This window comes from Geotrypetes seraphini, chromosome 18 (genome assembly GCF_902459505.1).
Source record: "Geotrypetes seraphini chromosome 18, aGeoSer1.1, whole genome shotgun sequence".
Classification (NCBI taxonomy): Eukaryota; Metazoa; Chordata; class Amphibia; order Gymnophiona; family Dermophiidae; genus Geotrypetes; species Geotrypetes seraphini.
The window spans coordinates 47,099,934-47,120,046 of NC_047101.1; the positions used below are offsets into that span (position 1 = coordinate 47,099,934).

The 20,113-nt window shown below is 48.4% G+C and overlaps 1 protein-coding gene across 1 annotated transcript in view; it reads left to right on the forward strand.

Moving 5' to 3' along the window:
• The window catches only part of MAML1 (mastermind like transcriptional coactivator 1), a 149,458-nt gene that overhangs the window by 101,852 nt on the left and 27,493 nt on the right, over positions 1-20,113 (forward strand). The window contains exons 3-4 of the mRNA XM_033927230.1: positions 1,459-1,728; positions 18,079-18,199. Coding sequence (XP_033783121.1) covers positions 1,459-1,728; positions 18,079-18,199 — 391 coding nt within the window. The remainder of the gene's footprint in view (positions 1-1,458; positions 1,729-18,078; positions 18,200-20,113) is intronic.

Below are 20,113 nucleotides of genomic sequence, written 5' to 3' on the forward strand. Positions count from 1 at the left end.
GCTAATTGGTCTTCTGAGAGTGCTTTCTCTCCGCATTTCTGCTTGGATGTGGGGGCGCATGCGGTAGGGGCGTTTTGTGCTTCGGTTGTTGCGGTGGCGGCGTTTGCTTCCCACCCAGATTCAGGATTGCTTTGCTACAACCCATTGGTCTCTGGATTCATCTGCTGCTGTTGCTAGGGAAGGAAAAATTATGTTCTTACCTGTTAATTTTCTTTCCCTTAGACGCAGCAGATGAATCCAGAGCCCCACCCTTTCTGGATATTGTCTCTCGGTTTTTTCTTTTGCAACTTTCGCAGTTTGTTATTATGGCAGGTTGTTTTCTGTATTATTGCATTTTGAGATTTGTTATGGGAAAGAAGTTTTTTACATGCTATGCCTATTGATGGTTACGGATGCTTGGGCAAGGAGCTATACTAGATAAACAGGAGGAGTGCCAGCCAATAGGACCACCTGTTAATCATTTTCTCTATCTCCGCGTGCTGGTAGATGTGAGCTATCCCATTGGTCTCTGGATTCATCTGCTGCGTCTAAGGGAAAGAAAATTAACAGGTAAGAACATAATTTTTCCATATTGTAATTTTGTACTGATATTATGTATGTTTAGCCTGTAACCCGTTCTGCGCTCTTTAGGGACAACGGGATAGAAAAATGAATTAAATAAATACATAGTTGCATATGAAAGTTAATACCATATTAGTCCAGAAGAGGCTGGTTGTGGTTTGAGGTGGAAGTCCAAAGGAGCAAGACCAAACTACTAAGTTGAAACAATATAAATACCGGTAGCATATTTCTAATCATATGTTTTAGTGCTGAACATAATCACTGAATGTCATGTAAGAATACACCAGTTAGTAACTGATATGCCTAAGAACACTCCAGAGATTTGACAAAAGCTAAACAGCACATTCATACTGTTTTAATTAAAAAAAAAAAAAAACAGAAACTCTTTACATTTAGTATCCTCTTTTTAAAAAAAAAAAAAAAAAAAACCTTTATTTGGCATTGTTGCTCAGAAGCAACATGTGTTTTCTATTGCTCTTATAGAAGATCTGCAACTCCAAATGCCTATTATGTGGCACTGTTGCTCTCGTCCAACATCAAGTTATGTAAACCAATCGTTTCACCATCTGCCAGTTAAAAGGTTAAACTTGAATATCTGCATTTCTTTTCAAACATTAGTTGAGGGTGTGTCTTAGTGCACCTCTCTTGTTATCCCCCTATGGATGCCTGAAGTACAAGGGACATAGATCTTGATTGGTCAGTAGATATAAATGTTATGTACACCCAAGGAAGTACATAACATACATATTACATTCCAAATGTTTTCAGTATGACTTTTGTCCATTTTATATGATGAGAAGAGGCAAATGGATGTTATTGTCCTGAAATGTCTGATACTTACATTGAAACTAAACTACATAGGGCCTTTAAAATTATTGTGACATCTTTGTCCTACAGGATCAGAAACCATCACCTAATGTCTCTCGTGTTCCTGTTTCTGTGCCGGGACCCAGTGTTGGCACGCAGCCTCCTGCAGTTTCAATTGCCAGTAATCCTAGCAGTGCAGCATACCTTAATAGCCAACAGCGAGCAGTAGTAATGAAGCAGCATCAAATGCTGTTGGATCGTCAGAAACAGCGGGAACAGCAACAAAAGCAGCAAATGTTAATGGAACAACAGAAACAGTTCCTGATAGGACAAAGGCAGCAGCAGCTCCTGGCTGAACAGGTATGTTAGGAGGCCCAGAATAGAGACCTGCATGGGGGGGGGGAGAGGAGAACCCCTGCGCAGAACAGGGCTCTAGGTTTCCCCCCTGGGGTCACAGGGATAGAAGCACCTCTTGAGGGGTTTTCAGAAGAATTACCTTGCTCATCCAAGCAGCGCCTCCTTCCTGCCCTCCTGTTGCACTTGCCCCTCCACAAAGCTACGTGCAGCGCACTCTGCATGCAGCTGACCCAGAAGTCTTCTCTTCAACGTCAGAGCTAACATTAAAGGGAATGCTTCCGGGTCAGCATTATGCAGGAATTGGTGCCCGCAGCCCTGTGAAGCAAGTGTGGCAGGAAGAAGGAGTTCCTCCTGGATGGCTCTGGTACACTCCCATTGGAAGGGTGGGACATGAACTTGGGCTACAGAAGAGAGGAAGGGAGCCAAGTGCATTGGGACAAGAAAGGGAGAGAGGGGGCATGAACTTGGGACGAGGGAGGGAGCATGTTGGGACATGGGAGGGGCATGAACTTGGGACAAAAGGAGGGAGGGGACACGAGGGAGGGAACGCATTTGCACACAGAAGGAAGGGTATAGTTAGAGGGTTACCATACAGGATATTAAAGGATTAAGGAATAGAATGTTTTAGGTATAAGATCACTTACAGGTCATGCCGCCACGGGAGCGTACTGCTGGGCATGATGGACCCATGGTCTGACTCGGCAGAGGCCATGCTTATGTTCTTATGAATTTGAGACATAGGCGGGAGGGAAAAAAATGCTGAGGTGGGGGAGGGAATAGAAAGAGGAGAATTCTTTATTGTCCCTCCAGACTGACACAGAAACTAATGGGTAATAGCTTATCACGACCCAGCAGGTGGAGACTGAGACACAAACTTTTGGCTTTAGTTTAAGTGGACTTTGCAGTCCCAAGTACAATCAGTCTGCTCTCAGTCTCTAGCAGGTGAAGGTGGTAAGCCTGTGCAGTCTTTCCCTGGTTTAGTGTAGGGCTGTTGGATTTTTTTTTTTAATTGATCTTGTTCCCTTTTGTGGTGCCGGATTGAGCTTGGGGGACCCTTTCAGGGGTCTATCCAACCTCGGGGGTGCCACACTCGATGGGTTGAGTCCCTCCCCCCATTCCGCCCCCCAAAAAATTTTTCTATAGAGGTGCCTCAGCTGTAAGCTTTCCACTCTGTTCAATTTACTTCAATGTTGTATTGGAAAAAAAAAGGCCTGAGGCAGTGCTGGTCTGAAGGGAAGCCTTCAATTAAGGTATATTGGTTTTTATCCCAGGACAAGCAGGCATGATATTCTCACATGTGGGTGACGTCATCTACGGAGCCCCGATGCGGAAGCATTTTCAAGCAAACTTGATTGAAGATTTAAGTTTGCTCTGCTGCTCCACGCATGCGTGCCTTCCTGCTCCACTAGGGGGTGCATCCCCTCGTGGTCTCCAGTTCAAATTTTTCCGCAAGCCTAGAAGCCGTGTTTTTCAGGCTCTGCCCCAACTGCCTTCTAGCACCGCGATTTTTTCTTGTTTTTTCACGATTAAGTCGCTGTGCGCGAATTCTTTACCTTTCTTAATTGATTCCTGCTTCGTTTTCAACGACCCGGAGGCTTCCGGGTCCCCGTGGCCGCGTGGCTAATCGAGCCGCGGCTACTTTCGATTTAATGTCCCGGCCTTTGACCGGCTTTAAAAAGTGCACCCGGTGCGAGCGGCTTCTTTCTCTCACAGATCCGCATCGCCGGTGCATCCTCTGTCTGGGGGCGGCTCATCCAACCGACTCCTGCCCCCAGTGCGCTATTTTCCAAAACAGGGCCCTCCGCCGAAGGAAAGCCCGCATGGCGGACCTCTTCACCCCGGACCAACCCTCCGCCTCGAGGTCGGCCCCGGCCTCGGCCCCGGCCTTGACCTCGGCCCCGGATACCTCGGCATCGCCTCGAGACTCGACCCCGAAGTCCTCGGGACAACAGAAAGCCTCGGCTCCGGGTAAGTCCCCTCTTCCCTCTTCAGGTTCTGTAACAGCGAAGAAGCCAGCCTCGGGGACAATGGCAACGCATGCCGGAAGCCCCAGGCTTACAGCCCCGTCTAAGCCCTCCAAGCCTTCAGGCCGTGCCTCCACCACACGGGAATACTCTGATACGAGGTCGCCCCCGGTGGAGCGCACCGAGGCAGTGGACATGCCTTCGATGCTGTCCGTGCCCGTCTTCCAGGACCTACTCCGAGCGATGATCACGTCGGAGCTGTCCGCTGCAATGGCCCAGTTTCAATCGGCCTCGACCTCGAATGTGCCAGACCAGCCTGAGCCTCACATCGAACAACCTCGAGGAAGGGTGCGCAATCCTCGCCACATCCCATCCTCCTCGGACTCCTCGCCGAGGCACCCGAGACGTTCCCCCTCCGCAGACCGCCGAGGGGCAAAACGTCGGGCTAGAACGACAGAAACCTCGAACCGCCGTACCTCCAAGAAGGCCCGAGGTTCACCAACTCTACGAGGCCGTTCTCCCACACCTCGTACGGGACCACTAAGGGTGGCTGAGTTATCACTCTCCAACCCGCGCATCCTCCGAACCCCCCCTCGGACGTATTCTCCGAGGGAGTCCGGATCGAGGTCACCGATCCGACATCGATCGGTACCCCTAACCCCGGCATCGTCTCTGAGGGGCTCCTCGAGACGCCAAAGATCGACAACCCCGGAACACTCTCACAGTGCTTCCCCAGTCTCGGAGCATGGATCAGAGCATTAACCTCGATACTCGAGGGAAGCCTCCCTATCCTTCTCCACCCGACGAAGGTCTCGTTCCCCGACCCCGCACGGGGCCCCGGGGACATCTCGCCCATCCTTCACTCGTTTTGTCCAAGACATGGGCCACGCATTGGACTTAGACCTCCAGTCCGACTCCAGATACTCTAAGGAGTACCTGGCGGAGCTGGATATGCCATCACTGCCCAGAGAGTCCCTTCGCTTACCACCCAACCCGGTACTCCAACAGGCCTTCTTCAGGAACCTGGAGACCCCCTACATGGTCACGGCCGTACCCTCCAAAATGGAGGCCAAGTACCGCACAGTACCTTACCCGGGATTCGAGCAACCACAGCTCTCCCACCAATCGCTGCTAGTAGAATCCTCCTTGAAAAAGGCCCACCCGTCCCGGGTCTCAGCAGCGGTCCCCCCAGGCCGAGAAGGCCGAACCCTGGATAAGTTCGGCAGGAGACTATACCAAAACGCAATGATGTTCTCTAGGGTGCAAAGCTACACTTTCACCTTCACATCATACCTCAAACACCTCATTGGACTATTGAGAGCCTTTGAGACTGACCTACCGGCCTCCCGGCAAGGAACGTTCGGCCTGCTTTTAGAGTCCCTCTCCAACCTGCGCCTTCATCTATTCCACGCGGCCTACGATGGCTTCGAACTCTCCTCCAGAGAAGCAGCCTTCGCTATCGCCATGCGCCGACTAGCCTGGCTGCGCCTGGTCGACATGGACCCCAACCTACAGGACCGGTTGGCTAACCTCCCCTGCGTGGGAAAGGAATTGTTCGATGACACTATCGAGGCGGCGACAAAACGCCTCTCCGAACATGAACACTCGTTTGCCTCCCTTGTCCGACAAAAGCCCAAACCGCCGGTGTCCAGGCCATACAGGGCCCCTCCGCGCCGCTACCCACAAAAGTCCACCCCTGCTTTCTCGCGGCCCCCACCCAGATGTCCGCAAGCCCACCACAGGGCCATGCCCAAGTCCCAACCGCCCGCGACCACCAAACCATCACCGTCCTTTTGACGAGACACGCGGAAGGGGGCGGGCCCCCTCCGCCATAGTCCCAGGCCGCCTTCCCATCGGGGGTCGACTCAAAGCTTTTTACCCTCACTGGGAACAAATCACGTCGGACGCATGGGTCCTTGGCGTGATCTCATCAGGGTACTCTCTCAACTTTCGGGCCATTCCTCCGGACAACCCCCTAAGGAATTGCCCTCCCAACCGGACTCAGCTACCCCTACTCCTCTCCGAAGCTCGAAACCTGCTTCGCCTGAGAGCAGTGGAGAAGGTTCCCCCCGACCAACGGGGGAAGGGCTTCTACTCCCACTACTTCCTGGTACCGAAAAAAACGGGAGACCTACGCCCAATACTAGACTTGAGACGCCTCAACAAATTCCTGGTACGGGAAAAGTTTCGGATGCTCTCACTACCAACACTTTACCCCCTGATCGACGAGGGCGACTGGCTCTGCTCCCTCGATCTCAAGGAGGCGTACACACATGTCCCAGTGCACCCCGCTCACCGCAAGTTCTTGCGCTTCCAAGTAGGGGACTGGCACCTACAATACCGAGTCCTCCCCTTCGGACTAGCATCATCACCTCGGGTCTTCACCAAGTGCCTCGTGGTGGTAGCAGCAACCTTACGTTCCCAGGGCCTCCAGGTATTCCCCTACCTGGACGACTGGCTAATCAAAGCCCCGTCCAGGGAAGGGGTTATCTCAGCGACCCAACAGACTATTACCTACCTACAAAGTCTGGGGTTCGAAATAAACTTCCCAAAATCCCAACTACGCCCCTCGCAGTCCCTACAGTTCATCGGGGCCACGCTGGACACGGTTCGCCTCCGTTCCTTCCTCCCCCCTCCGCGCCTGGAGGCGTTAGTAAGTCTGAGCCGAAGGAGCTCCCTGCTGACCTCGGTATCAGCTCGACAGATGATGACCCTTCTGGGCCACATGGCCTCCACCGTCCATGTCACACCCTTCGCCCGCCTCCATCTGAGAATCCCTCAATGGACCCTGGCGTCTCAATGGCGTCAAGACCGGGACCCGATCGACCGCTCCGTGACAGTGACTCCTTCATTGCAACGATCGCTCCGCTGGTGGGCCGACTCTTCAAATCTTTCCAAAGGTTTGCTCTTCCTCACCCCACCCCACAGCAAGGTACTCACCACGGACTCGTCGGAGTACGCTTGGGGAGCCCATCTGGATGGCCTACGCACCCAAGGAATGTGGTCAGCACAAGACCGTCGCTGCCACATCAACGTGCTAGAACTTCGGGCCATCTACCTCGCAGCTGTAGCCTTCCAACATCTGCTCCACGACCGAGTGGTTCTCATCCGAACCGACAACCAGGTAGCGATGTACTACGTAAACAAACAAGGGGGGACAGGGTCTTGGCCCCTTTGTCGGGAAGCTCTGCGCCTCTGGAAATGGGCAATCTCCAACAACACCTTCCTTCGAGCAGTGTACATACAAGGAGAACAAAACTGCCTGGCGGACAGACTCAGCCGCCTCCTCCAGCCACACGAGTGGTCACTACACTCCCAGATCCTGCGAGGAGTGTTCGAACGGTGGGGGACACCTCAAATAGACCTGTTCGCGTCCCCGCACAATCACAAGCTGCCTCTCTTCTGCTCCCGGATATACTCCCCGGACCGACTCGAGGCCGACGCCTTCCTCCTCGACTGGGAGGGAAGGTTCCTATACGCGTTCCCGCCGTTTCCTCTGATACTGCGGACGCTTGTCCACCTGAAAACAGTACAAGCCACCCTGATCCTGATTGCCCCTCGCTGGCCACGCCAGCCGTGGTTTTCCCTGCTACTTCAACTCAGTGTCAGAGATCCACTACCTCTGCCTCTGTTTCCCTCTCTACTGTCACAGGGCCAGGGTTCACTGTTACATCCCAATCTTCAGTCTCTTCATCTGAATGCTTGGTTTCTCTCCCCCTGACAGCTCTCCCCGTGTCTCAATCAGTCAAGGAGATATTGGAGGCCTCCAGAAAAACCTCGACGAGAACCTGCTACTCCCAAAAGTGGACCAGATTCTCAACCTGGTGCTCCTCCCACAGCCAGGACCCGGTGTCGGTCCCCGTCCCCCTGGTCCTTGACTATCTACTTCAACTATCTCATTCCGGCCTAAAGACCAACTCCATTCGAGTACACCTCAGTGCGATTGCGGCCTTTCATCAGCCCCTGGAAGGGAAAGCCCTCTCGCTCCATCCCTTAGTCACTCGCTTCATGAAGGGTCTGCTGAACGTCCACCCCCCTCTCAAACCTCCCCCGGTGGTTTGGGACCTTAACGTGGTTCTGGCTCAATTAATGAAACCTCCATTTGAGCCACTAGACAAATGCCATCCAAAATTCCTCACTTGGAAGGTAATTTTCTTACTCGCGCTCGCTTCCGCACGGCGGGTTAGTGAGCTACAAGCGCTGGTAGTGGACCCACCCTTCACGGTATTCCATCACGACAAGGTGGTACTCCGCACCCATCCAAAATTCCTACCTAAAGTAGTGTCTGATTTCCATCTCAATCAGTCCATCGTCTTACCCGTGTTTTTTCCCAAGCCCCACTCTCACCCCGGAGAAGTGGCGCTCCACACTCTTGACTGCAAAAGAGCGTTGGCCTTTTACCTCCAACGCACTCAGCCACACCGGAAAGTCCCACAACTGTTTCTGTCCTTCGACCCAAACCGGTTAGGCCACCCAGTTTCCAAACGCACCTTGTCCAACTGGTTGGCCGATTGCATCTCCTTTTGCTACGCTCAGACTGGTCTCGCACTGCATGGTCGAGTAACGGGACACAAAGTCCGAGCGATGGCAGCCTCCGTAGCGTTCCTCAGGTCCACACCTATCGAGGAAATCTGCAAGGCTGCCACATGGTCTTCGGTTCATACCTTCACCTCCCACTACTGTCTGGACTCCCTGTCCAGAAGCGATGGCCGGTTCGGCCAATCGGTATTGCGAAATCTATTTGCTTAAATTGCCAACTTCCCTCCATCCCTCTTCAGTAAGCTTGGAGGTCACCCACATGTGAGAATATCATGCCTGCTTGTCCTGGGATAAAGCACAGTTACTTACCGTAACAGGTGTTATCCAGGGACAGCAGGCATATATTCTCACAACCCGCCCACCTCCCCGAGGTTGGCTTCTTGGCTAGTTAAGTGAACTGGAGACCACGAGGGGATGCACCCCCTAGTGGAGCAGGAAGGCACGCATGCGTGGAGCAGCAGAGCAAACTTAAATCTTCAATCAAGTTTGCTTGAAAATGCTTCCGCATCGGGGCTCCGTAGATGACGTCACCCACATGTGAGAATATATGCCTGCTGTCCCTGGATAACACCTGTTACGGTAAGTAACTGTGCTTTATTGCTAACCAGCACTTGTATTTTTGTATTTTGTAGCAGTTTTCACAATGAGCACTTTTAAAGGGAAAAAGTGCTCCAGGCGTGTGGTCGATGTGGCTGGTATGTGCATAAAGTGCACCGGCCAGCATGAAGGGAAATCCTCGCTGGCTTCGGGTGCCAGCGAGCAGGGTTCCCCTACGCGTGTGCACCACAAGTCGGCAGCAGGCAGTGAGGAAGCTGGACATCCCCTACTTGCTCACACAGGGATTTCCTCAGCCAACGATGTTCAGATAAATAGGGTTTCCTTTACCGCCGATAGTTCTGAGAACTCCCTTTTCCCTTTTCATGCTTTCCTGTTTTAGCGGCTGGGTTTTTTCAGCCCTCTTTGCCACTGTAGGCCTCAGGAGAGTCTTTTTTGGCAGGTTTTTCACTAGTTTTGATGGGAAGCTCCACCATCTTGTCTGCAGCCTCAGGTGACCTTCCCTCCTGTCTTAGATAGACAGGAGCAGGGTTCTGCTGGTCTCCTGCCTTGGCAGTGAGTTCTGCTTTGCCACCAGGGGGGCTTTCCCCAGTTTTTGTTTTAGCATGGCTTGTGGGACAAGGATTTTTTATTTGCAGAGGTGTTTTCTCCTGATGAGGACTTGGACCGTCAAGATCCTCTTGGAGGGACAGATGCCGCTGTCATTTATTTTATTTATTCAATTTTCTATACCGTTCTCTCAAGAGAGCTCAGAACGGTTTATATGAGTTTATTCGGGTACTCAAGCATTTTTCCCTGTCTGTCCCGGTGAGCTCACAATCTATCTAATGTATCTGGAGCAATGGGGGGATTAAGTGAATTGCCCAAGGTCACAGGGAGCAGCATGGGTTTGAACCCACAACTTCAGGGTGCTGAGGCTGTAGCTTTAACCATTGCGCCACACTCTCCCCACATGTCATGTGTTTTCTGGAGCAGCTGGCTGCCGAGGATGCGTTTGTGGTGCGCATTTTCCAGTGGGGATAGCTCCAGGAACTTATTCTTCAAGTTTCATTGGTTTTGCATTTTGAGGAGGATGTAAAGGAGCCCCCACATGTGGTGGACCCCCTGCTTCAGGGGTCTATTCGACCTGTTCTTTTCCTATGCATCAGGCTATTCAGGACATAGTGCTTGCGCAATGGATGGCGCCAGAAACGCCTTTTCGATTTGAGTGGTCCATGACTCTGCTATTTCCCATCCCTGATGGGGATAGGAACACCTTGAAGTCCTCTGTGGTTGATACGGTGGTCTCGACCATAGTGCATCAGCATACGGTTCCGGCTGAGGGTGGCTCAGCCTTGTGGGACTCTGAGGATTGTCAGCTGGAGTCCCTTCTTAAGCAAAGTTTTGACGTGACTGCCCTGGCGGTCCAGGCAGCAATGTGTGGCGGTCTAGTGGCCCGGGCTTGTTTTCAGTAGTCCGAGCATGTCCTTGACCGGGAGTCTGACAACTGGTCCTTGGTGGATCAGGATGTGACTGAGTTGGGCGTTTCTTATCTCTCGGATGCCTTGTATAATTTGCTGCGGACTTCGGTCAAGTCCAAGACTCTCGGTGTGGCGGCTCACTGTACTCTGCGGCTCCAGGGTTGTTTGGCGGATACGGCGTCTAAGGCTAAGTTTGCTAAATTTCCCTTTCGGGGTTCATTCTTGTTTGGCTAGGATTTGGACAAGTTGGTTCAGGCCTTAATTGATTCTAAGGTGCTCCATCTTCCTCAGGACTGTTCTCATTCGTCTGTGAAGGGGTGGTGTTGCCCGAGGGTGGTTGCATGTTTTCGTCGATACTGCCCTCATCAGGGGGCAGCTTCTTTTCCTTCCAGTTTTCCTTCCAGGTATCATTTCTTTCAGCGCATGCAGTCCTTTTGGGATGCCTGACCGGGGGGGGGGGTGTTTGTAACTCCTCCTGAGGGCCTTCTGCCGCCCGCCTAGCACAATGACTTCTTGCGGGCCCTTCACCTGGTGCCGATGGGTTCCTGGTTGCGGGAGTTTTACCAGTGGTGGGCCAAGATCACAACGGATCAGTGGATTCTGGAGGTGATTCGGGACGGATATGCTCTGGAGTTTTCCTGGCCCTTGCAAGATTGTTTTCTCGTTTCTCCTTGTCGGACAGCTTGGAAATGGCGGGCTTTTTGGCAGACGCTGCAAGAGTTGCTGAACCTTAAAGTGGTGGACCCAGTACCTCCTCGGGAGGTTTGCACCGGCAGGTAATCCATTTACTTTGTGGTTCCCAAGAAAGAGGGGTCCTTTTGGCCCATTTTGGATCTGAAGGGTGTCAAAAGGGTGCTCACAGTTCTGTCTTTTCGTATGGAGACCCTGAGATCGATCATTGTGGCGGTTCAGCCTGGGGAATTTCTCACTTCTCTCGATCTGACAGAGGCCTACCTGCATGTTCTGATTCAGGCCTCCCATCAGTGTTTCCTTTGCTTTGCAATTTTGGGAAAGCACTATCAGTTTTGTGTCCTTCCTTTTGGCCTAGCCACGGCTTCGCAGACTTTCACCAATATTATGGTGGTGGTGGTGGCAGCAGCCTTACACAAGGAGAGCATTCTGGTTCATCCCTATTTGGATGACTGGTTGATTCGAGAAAAGTCCAGTCAGGAGAGCTCCCGGGTTACGGCTCAGGTTGTGGAGTTCTGCATTAACTGGGATGGGTGGTCAACTTGTCCAAAAACAAAGTTGACTCAGCGCCTGGAGTACCCCGGGGTTCTCTTCAAAACCAGCTTGGGGAGAGTATTCCTCCCAGAGGCCCGAGTGTGCAAGTTAGTCACAGATTCAATTTCTGTTTGATTGTCGGTTTCCTTGGGCACAGGGATTTCTTCAGGTCTTGGGGTCGATGGTGGCCTCCCTAGATATTGTCAGGTGGGCTCTTCTCTGGTGGTGGTTGTCTCATCTGCACGATCTGGAGACTCCCGTACTTCTTCGGGGGTTAGTTCACTGCAGCCTCCACGGGTGGCTACAGGCTTCCAATTTGGTGCAGGGAGTGAGTCTGGATCAGCCTCAGTGGACAGTGCTTCTCATGGATGCCAGTCCCCTCAGTGACTCGGTTGCTCGGCTCAGGGCAGCTGGTCTCTGGAGGAGGCGTCCTGGTCGATCAATGTTCTGGAGACTAGAGCCATCTGGTTGGCGTTACAAGCATTCCAGACGCTGCTGACGGGTAAGTTAGTTCGGGTTCTCTTTAATAGCTTTATTTACATCCCATCATACCTTTTCAGTTCAAGATGAGGAAAGTTTAATAGTACCCATCTTATTTTAGCATCTGTAAACAGCCTCGAACTGAAAGGCTTTGGTGGTATACAAATAAAGATTTATTTTATGTTATATAACTTAGCAATCTTTTTATATCTCAAGAGCCATCAGAAGCAGCACTCTAAATGCACAGCTTTATGGAGTAATCACCACAATGCTTCTTCATCAGCTCATATGTATAGATATTTACTTATTATAAACTCATGCATATTAATTTGTACTTATTGAAACTTATCTGAAAAAACTGGTGTGTTGTATAACCAAACTGAGCCACCGCTGACATGCATGTTTCGTATGCAACTTACTGTTTCAGGGTGCAGTGTTCTGTTTAGTTATACTCTTTTTACATGAACATGGCAGGCACAAACACAGCAAAACCCACTTTGACTCAGGGACGCTGCCAAGGTTGGCAGAAGGGACCCCTGGCCACCTTCAGAGGAAGTCCTCAGCTGACATAGCTTGAGGGTCCTCATCAGCTGGAGTATTTACATTAGAGGCACTGGCAGAGACCCATTTACAAAGTATGTATTCTTCCCAGTTAATATTTCCAAATTAATAAAGTGTATTTGCTTATTTGTATATGGGTTTCTACCAGAGCCTTTAATTCAGTAGCATAATTAAATGAAATAACTACTTCTGAAGTTTATGGGGACAGGTGGGGATGGAAGAGATTATTTGTGGGAACAGATTTAATTTCAGCAGGGACTGGTTTGATTTCTGTCCCCAAATAACTCTAGGCCAGAACAATAAGCTTAATCTTGAAGAAGTTCTGCGCTAATGCACTTGTAGAGTTCTACGCAGGGGCCAAGGATACATAATCTTTAGGACACTTCCTGCCCCCACCTCCTTGCACATACCCTGAATTCCTGAATTTAGCCTGTCTCCCCCACAGGCACACAAAGCACACCCTGCTCTCTTGTGAGACCTCCTAATGCAGGACAAACTATTTCAAATATTTTCCCTTACCCCAGAGTTTAATCTGTATTTGCATCCTGTATTTCATCCTAACTGAAGCATTGGAATTGTGAGGCCCTTTAATGTCCCATGTGGTTCAAATACTTCAATCAAATTCGGGTGCATCATAATGTCCAGCTGTTTTGCAATCAGAACCACATAATAAACAAGCTCAGCAGAGTTCAGCTGGTTTGAAAAAAAAAAAGTAGATTTTTATTATGTTACTACAGTACGTTTATAAATATAGATATTTTTACAAGGTGGCTGAAAGACAGAGGCAGGAATTGGCCTGTTCACATGGCAGCTAGGGGATTCCTTATGCAGGTGAGAAAGGGATTTCCTAGGCCGGCAGTTCAAATTTCACTCTTAACAGCTCTAGTGGTAACTGCCCAACATCGGAGAAGCTGAATTCCCAACAGCTTTTAACCATCTGCCTTTGGGGAACCCTTGCTGGTAGGCAGGGGGATTTCCTGAGGCAGCAGGAGAAGTGTTTCCCTGTTTAGCAGATTTGCTGCAGTAATGGCTTAGTGACAGAAAGGGAGAAGATTGCTGTGCTGTGTGCCAGCAAGAACAGCTTCGTACCCCAGTATGTCAGCGCTGGTGGTTAAGCGGTGCTTCCACTGTGGACCACGCCAAGAGGTCTCGGGGAAATGTCCCTGCAAGGTGTGCACCGAACTGGTAAGGACCAGAGATCCTGTGGTTGGGTACTGTGGACAACTGCAGCTTGCGCTGAAATCCTCAGGTTTGGGGGAGGTGATGGTTGGAGAGCAGGCTCTGGGCGATGCAGGAATGGTGGCCATTTTGGGGCCACATGTGAAGAAGTTTCTGCATCAGCTTTGTTTTCGGGGTCTGCAAGCAGTACAGGACTTCAGTCCTTGTCGGCTTTGGACAAAGGATCTGCTTCAGGGATCTATGTTTTCCTTGGAGTCTGCCTGATTGAATTAGTGCCAGAGGCACTTGGCCTCTCTGAAACCCAGGTGGCTGCCCCATTTGAGGGTGGAGGATGACCCCCTTTGGCAATGCTCACAAATCATTTTGTGCTTCACAAAAATTTTCTCACTGGATGCTGGTGAAGCAAAAGAAAGTGGGCCTCCCAGGGAGTTCAGGGTTTTGGTCCAATTGTATCTCTATGCTCCCCAAAGGAGGTAGAGATAACACCTACTTGTTCAAATTAGTACAGCTAGCTAAAGGAAATGAAACTTAATATGGATGCATTTTGTTTAAAATTTTAATTGCAATTAATCACAAAATTAAAAGATGCCTACCAGCATCTTATTACTTCTTTGTGTCCATCTCGCACTCTCCTCCTCCTTGCTTGCTCTCTGCTCCCCTATATCTTCCAAGTTCCTTAGATGACAGCATAGCAACATCAATATGATATTTCTGATCCATCTCGTCCCTCTGATACAATTTCCTATTTTCCTCAGAGATGAGAAATGGAGCCTCCAGAGCGGACAGCATAGATGTTGCTGCACTGCTACTGCTGTGTAAGGAACTTGGAAGGGTGGGGTTGGGGGGAGAGCCAGTGAGGAAGGGAAATGCAGGGTGGGATGTATTAATTTTATTAGCTGCTTTTAACTTTTTAAATCTTGACTAATAATGTTTTAATTGCAGTAATTTTTTACGGCTGCTTGTTAATAGCAGTTAACAGGTCTGACTAAGTTTCACCACTTAGTATCCTGCCTTTTGAACAGATGTCTGCTTCTTGCATGACCCGTTTGTGTAACTTTGAATTGCTTCTCTGACAATGAAAAAGAAAATTGGGGGGCTAGTTTACAGACACAATTGAGACTACATTCTTAAGTCATAACTCTGTCACATCACATATCTTGCAATATGGACTTTAATGTGTACTGGCCTTTTTACTTAAATCAACTGATTCTTCCTGCATCAGCAGCTATTTAAATTTAAACAATTAATAGGAGGGGGAGAAAAATAAAGATTGGCATAGCAACGTTATAAAACATTTTGTACATTATGTTGTGCAGAGTAGCTAACTGTCATCTGCCCCCTGGCTACTATGGTCTCTTCTCACCCAGAACCAACCGGAGGGGAGGAGGCCTGGCCCTGCTTTACAAATCATTTTTCAATGTCCAGCTCCTTGAAAAGGGCAGCCATACATCACTAGAATTCTTGCTAGCCTCAGTAAACGACGAACTCCAACCCTACCCATTAGGTATCCTGCTACTTTACCGCCTACCCACCCCCTGGAACAAATCCTCCGAACTCGTCCTAGAGACCATAACAAGGGCCTTCCTAAAATTCCAGAGACTATTGATCATTGGCAATATTAACCTCCACCTAGACAATATCACCAACAAGGATGCAACCGATTTCAACGACTTCCTCACCTCCCTCGGTTTCACTGCCCCTCCGCCCACCCCTACCCATGATAAGGGGCATACTCTAGATATCATCAGCTTCCTCGATCTGACGGAACACAAAACTTCTGTTGAAGAAGCGCGTTGGGAACATATCCCCTGGTCTGATCACCTTCTTGGCTCCGTCTGCCTTCCCATTTTCATGTCCCTTCTGGGCACTCCTCCCCGAGTCACAAACTATATCACCTACCGCAAAAAAAATCACGAGTGAACAGTTTTGGTCCCAATTTCTCAACCAACTCCCTCCTTCTCTTGGCCATACCGACCCTGACTCCAACTGGCACAACTGGGTATCCCTTTCTGAATCCACTTACCGCGCTCTTGCTCCCCTCTGTACTAAACTTATCTCCCACTCCCGCAAAGCTCCCTGGTATCTTCCATATCATAGGGAATTGAAGCAGAAATGTCGAGCACTGGAGCGTAAATGGAAAAAATCGAAATCCCCTTCTGACAGACAATCCTGGAGAGACAATATCAAGTTCTACAACACGATATTGACAAAAGCAAGAAAAAATTTCTATGGTGACAAAATCACCAGATCAAAAAAACAAACTAGTACACTGTTCAACATCTGGCGTAATTTAACCTCAAAAAATGACTCCACCTCCCCCCTCTCTCCACCATCTGCTAACGGCCTAGCCAAATTTTTTAACGATAAGATAATTACCATAAGAAGCTCTTTCCCCCCAACTATCTCCTACAATTCTCTACCTCCCAACGACTCCAATCCTATCCCTGCTGATAGATCCTGGACTGCCTTCGAAATAGCCTCTGAATCCCAGATCTCTAAACTTTGTCTCAAATTGAAATCATGCAAATGTATCCTAGATCCTTTCCCATCCTACCTTTACGATAACATTCCTGCGCAGGCCATCTCCTCCCTCATCAATCTTGTAATCACTGCCCTACTATCTGGCCTGTTCTCTACAGAAATGGGACACATTGCCTTATCCCCTCTTTTGAAAAAAGCTGATCTCGACCCCTCCTCACCATCGAACTACCGCCCCATAGCAAATATCCCCTTCCTAACCAAACTGCTTGAGTCCATAGTCGCTACCCAGCTATCTTCTTATCTAGAGAGATTCTCCATTCTCTCCCCCTATCAACATGGCTTTAGACCCAGCTTCAGCACCGAGTCCCTCCTTGTCTCCCTAATATCAAAGGTGCAACAACTACACTCTCGAAACAAATTCGCTGTTCTGTTACAATTCGACCTTTCTGCTGCTTTTGATGTCGTCCACCACGACATACTACTTTATCAACTTTCCAAGATAGGAATTGATTCCACCGTTCTTAACTGGTTTTCAAACTTCCTTCGCTCTCACTCCTACACTGTCAACTCTAATGGCACCATGTCCACTCCTTGATCTCCTTCTTGCGGTGTCCTTCAGGGATCACCCCTTTCCCCTATCCTTTTTAATATCTATATGTCCTCATTGAAGCTCTTCCAGCTTTCCCCCTTTGAAACAATCTACACATCCGCCGATGATATCCTTGTCCTTCTTGAAACAGACCAGAACCTCACCAACCTCCACGATAACATAACATCCTGCATAATGAGACTCCACTCCTGGTCCTTCTCGGTACAGATGAAACTAAATGAATCAAAAACAAAATTACTCTGGCTCGGCCCAAAGTTAGAACACCTGCCCACCCTCTTCGCACTGCCCTCAGGCACTGCCTTACACCTTGAGTTCTCAAGCAAGGTCCTTGGCATCATTATCGATTCCTCTCTCTCTCTCTCAACGACCACCTCAACTCCTTGACAAAATCATGCTTTTTCAGCCTCCACATGCTAAGGAAAGCAAGACCCTTCTTCCGCCAAAAACATTTCGCCGTTCTTGTCCAATCCATCATCCTCTCCAAACTTGACTATTGTAATGCCATTTACCTATGCTTAACAAAAAAAAGCCTCCAAAGACTTCAGCTTATTCAGAACACGGCAGCCAAGCTGATTTTTGCAAAATGTAAATCTGACCACGTCTCCCCACTCCTGGCCAAACTTCATTGGCTCCCAGTGATTTCCAGAGTCCAATTCAAATGCTCTTGCCTGGCTTTTAAAATTATTCACGGCATCCTTCCTTCCCTAATCACACTTTCTTTCAACTCCTCGTGCCCTGACTCCACCAGGACCGCCCATAAATTAAAACTATCCTTCCCCTCCCTACATGGTATTCTCCACGCAGGTAAACTGGGAAAATCACTTCTTTTCAAAATCACAGGTCTCTGGAATGACCTTACTATCCCGCTGCGGAACCTGAGCTCCCTCCATTTATTCCGCAAGCAACTAAAAACCTGGCTCTTCTCTAACATGTAATTTCTTTTCCCTTACTTTTCCACTTGATTTGTAAACTTATGTAAACCTTTTCCTACCCTTTCTCATTTTTAAGTTCTTGTAAACCGTGCCGAGCTCTACTTCCGTGGAGATGATGCGGTATATAAACTTAAGATTTAGTTTAGTTTAGATCTATTATACAGTTGTGCACTGAATCTTTTTCAGATATTTTCTAATGCATTTCACTGAAAGTGATGTATTATTTAGTTTAGATCTATTGTACAGTTGTGCACTGAATCTTTTTCAGATATTTTCTAATGCATTTCACTGAAAGTGATGTATTACTTGCCTTAGTTGTCCTTTTACCACTACTACTACGTCTTGAGCTTTTTCTTATCCGTTTACAGGAGAAGCGTCACCAACAGGAACAGCAGCAGCAACTTCAGCGCCACCTCACCAGACCTCCCCCGCAGTATCAGGACCAAACACAGAACTCCTACCAACAGCAGCAGGTTGGCCAGTTCCCAGGTAAAAATTAAATAAAAAGCCTGTTTCAGTGAATTGCTGGACAGGAGTTCTGTATATCAACTGTTCAGTTTGGTGAAAAAAGGCTAGATGTCTGTGAAGGCCAGTTCTTTTTTGATTGCTTTGCAGCTTTCTCTACTAAATCTAAAGATAATCCAAAGGAAAGAAGAAACACGGTTGATCTGTAGCTTATTAGTTGCATGCAGGAAAATGTTGATTTCTTTTATTTTGCTAGATCAATCCGGTCAAGTGGTTATCCCAAGACAAGCAGGCAACATATTCTTACAGATGGGTGATGTCATCCACAGAGCCCAATACGGAGAGTGCAAAAATGTACTGTCACTTTAACTTCTTTAGAAGTCTTGAGATTGCCCGTACCGTGCATGCGTGAGTGCCTTTCTGCCCAACATCAGCTTGTGGGACCATCAGTCCTTAGTTTTCTGTGGAGCTAAGACATGTGTTATTGGAGTCTCTCCAGTTACGCTATTTTTTTTCCATTTTTGGAGGGGTCTTCCTGAATCATTTTTCTTTGTTTTTATTTTCTGTGGTACAAGTTTAATTTCTCAGGAGTTTTTTAAAAAAATTTTTACTTTTTAGTTTTTGGGCATTTGATCCTTCTTCAGACGGATTTCCGGTCAGAGGCATTGACACTCTTTCGGTCACTAAATTATTCGACTGTCAGAGGAAAAATTCCTTCGATCTTGCATTGATGGTTTTTCCCTTGATGTCGAAGCTTTCTACCAGCTTCAAGGGATATTCTCGGTGCAACTTCCTCAGTACTGAAGCTGACATCATCCAGTAAACAGGCTAAGAAGGATTCCCATGCCTCACCTTGTCACACAATGCCAACATATTACATTACATTAGTGATTTCTATTCCGCCATTACCTTTCGGTTCAAGGCGGATTACATAAGAATTGTCATATTAAGAAATATGTAAGAAATAGTTTGAACATTTTCTAATTTGTTAAGGAGTGTATAGTATTGCAGGTGAAGCTTGGGACAGATCTGGTTGTGTTATATTAGTTTTATGTATTTTTTGAAGAGTAGGGTTTTTGTTTCTTTTTAAAGGTTTTGTAGTCTGTGGTCGAGATCAGCAGATTGGTGAGTTGTCTGTCCAGTTTTGCTGCTCTGGTGGCCAGGAGGTTGTCGTATAGTTTTCTTCATCTGACATTTTTGGTTGGTGGGTGTGTGAATAGTGTGTGGGTTCTCTTGTGTCTGGTTGAGGTGGATTGAATTAGTTGGTTGTTTTAGTAGGTTGGGCTGTCTCCGTTTATAGCTTTAAATAGTAGGCAGTAGAATTTGAAGTGTTCTCTGGCTTGTATTGGGAGCCAGTGTGAGTCGTGGTATGCCTCTGTGATGTGGTCGTATTTTTTCAGCGAACAGATGAGTCTTAGGGCTGTGTTTTGTATTGTTTGTAGTTGTTTTATTGTGGTCACTGGGCAGGGGAGATATAGTATGTTGCAGTAGTCTATTAGGCCTAGGATTAGAGATTGTACCAAGAGTTGGAATTGTTTTCTGTCGAAGAATTTTCGAACTTGTCTTAGGTTTCTCATAGTTGCGAATTATGTTTTTATTATTTTGTTTATTTGTGGTTGCATGGTACAGCTTCTGTCAATCGGCACTCCAAGGAGTTTTAGCATGGGTTGTTTGGGATATGAGATTGAGTTTATTATTAGGTTTGTTAAGGTTGGGGTTTTGCTGTTTTCTAGGAGGATGAAGTTTGTTTTGTTAGGGTTAAGTTTTAGTTTGTATGTTGCTACTGTTTCAAGTGTTCTATGTATTGTGCCTACCATGGAGGGCGCTGGTTGGTCGAAGGGGAGGAGAATGGTGATGTCATCTGCAAAGCTGCATTTCTAGCATCAAGTAAGCCAATGCATGCCAAATGACATCATCAGCAGTCTCACTCTCCATCTT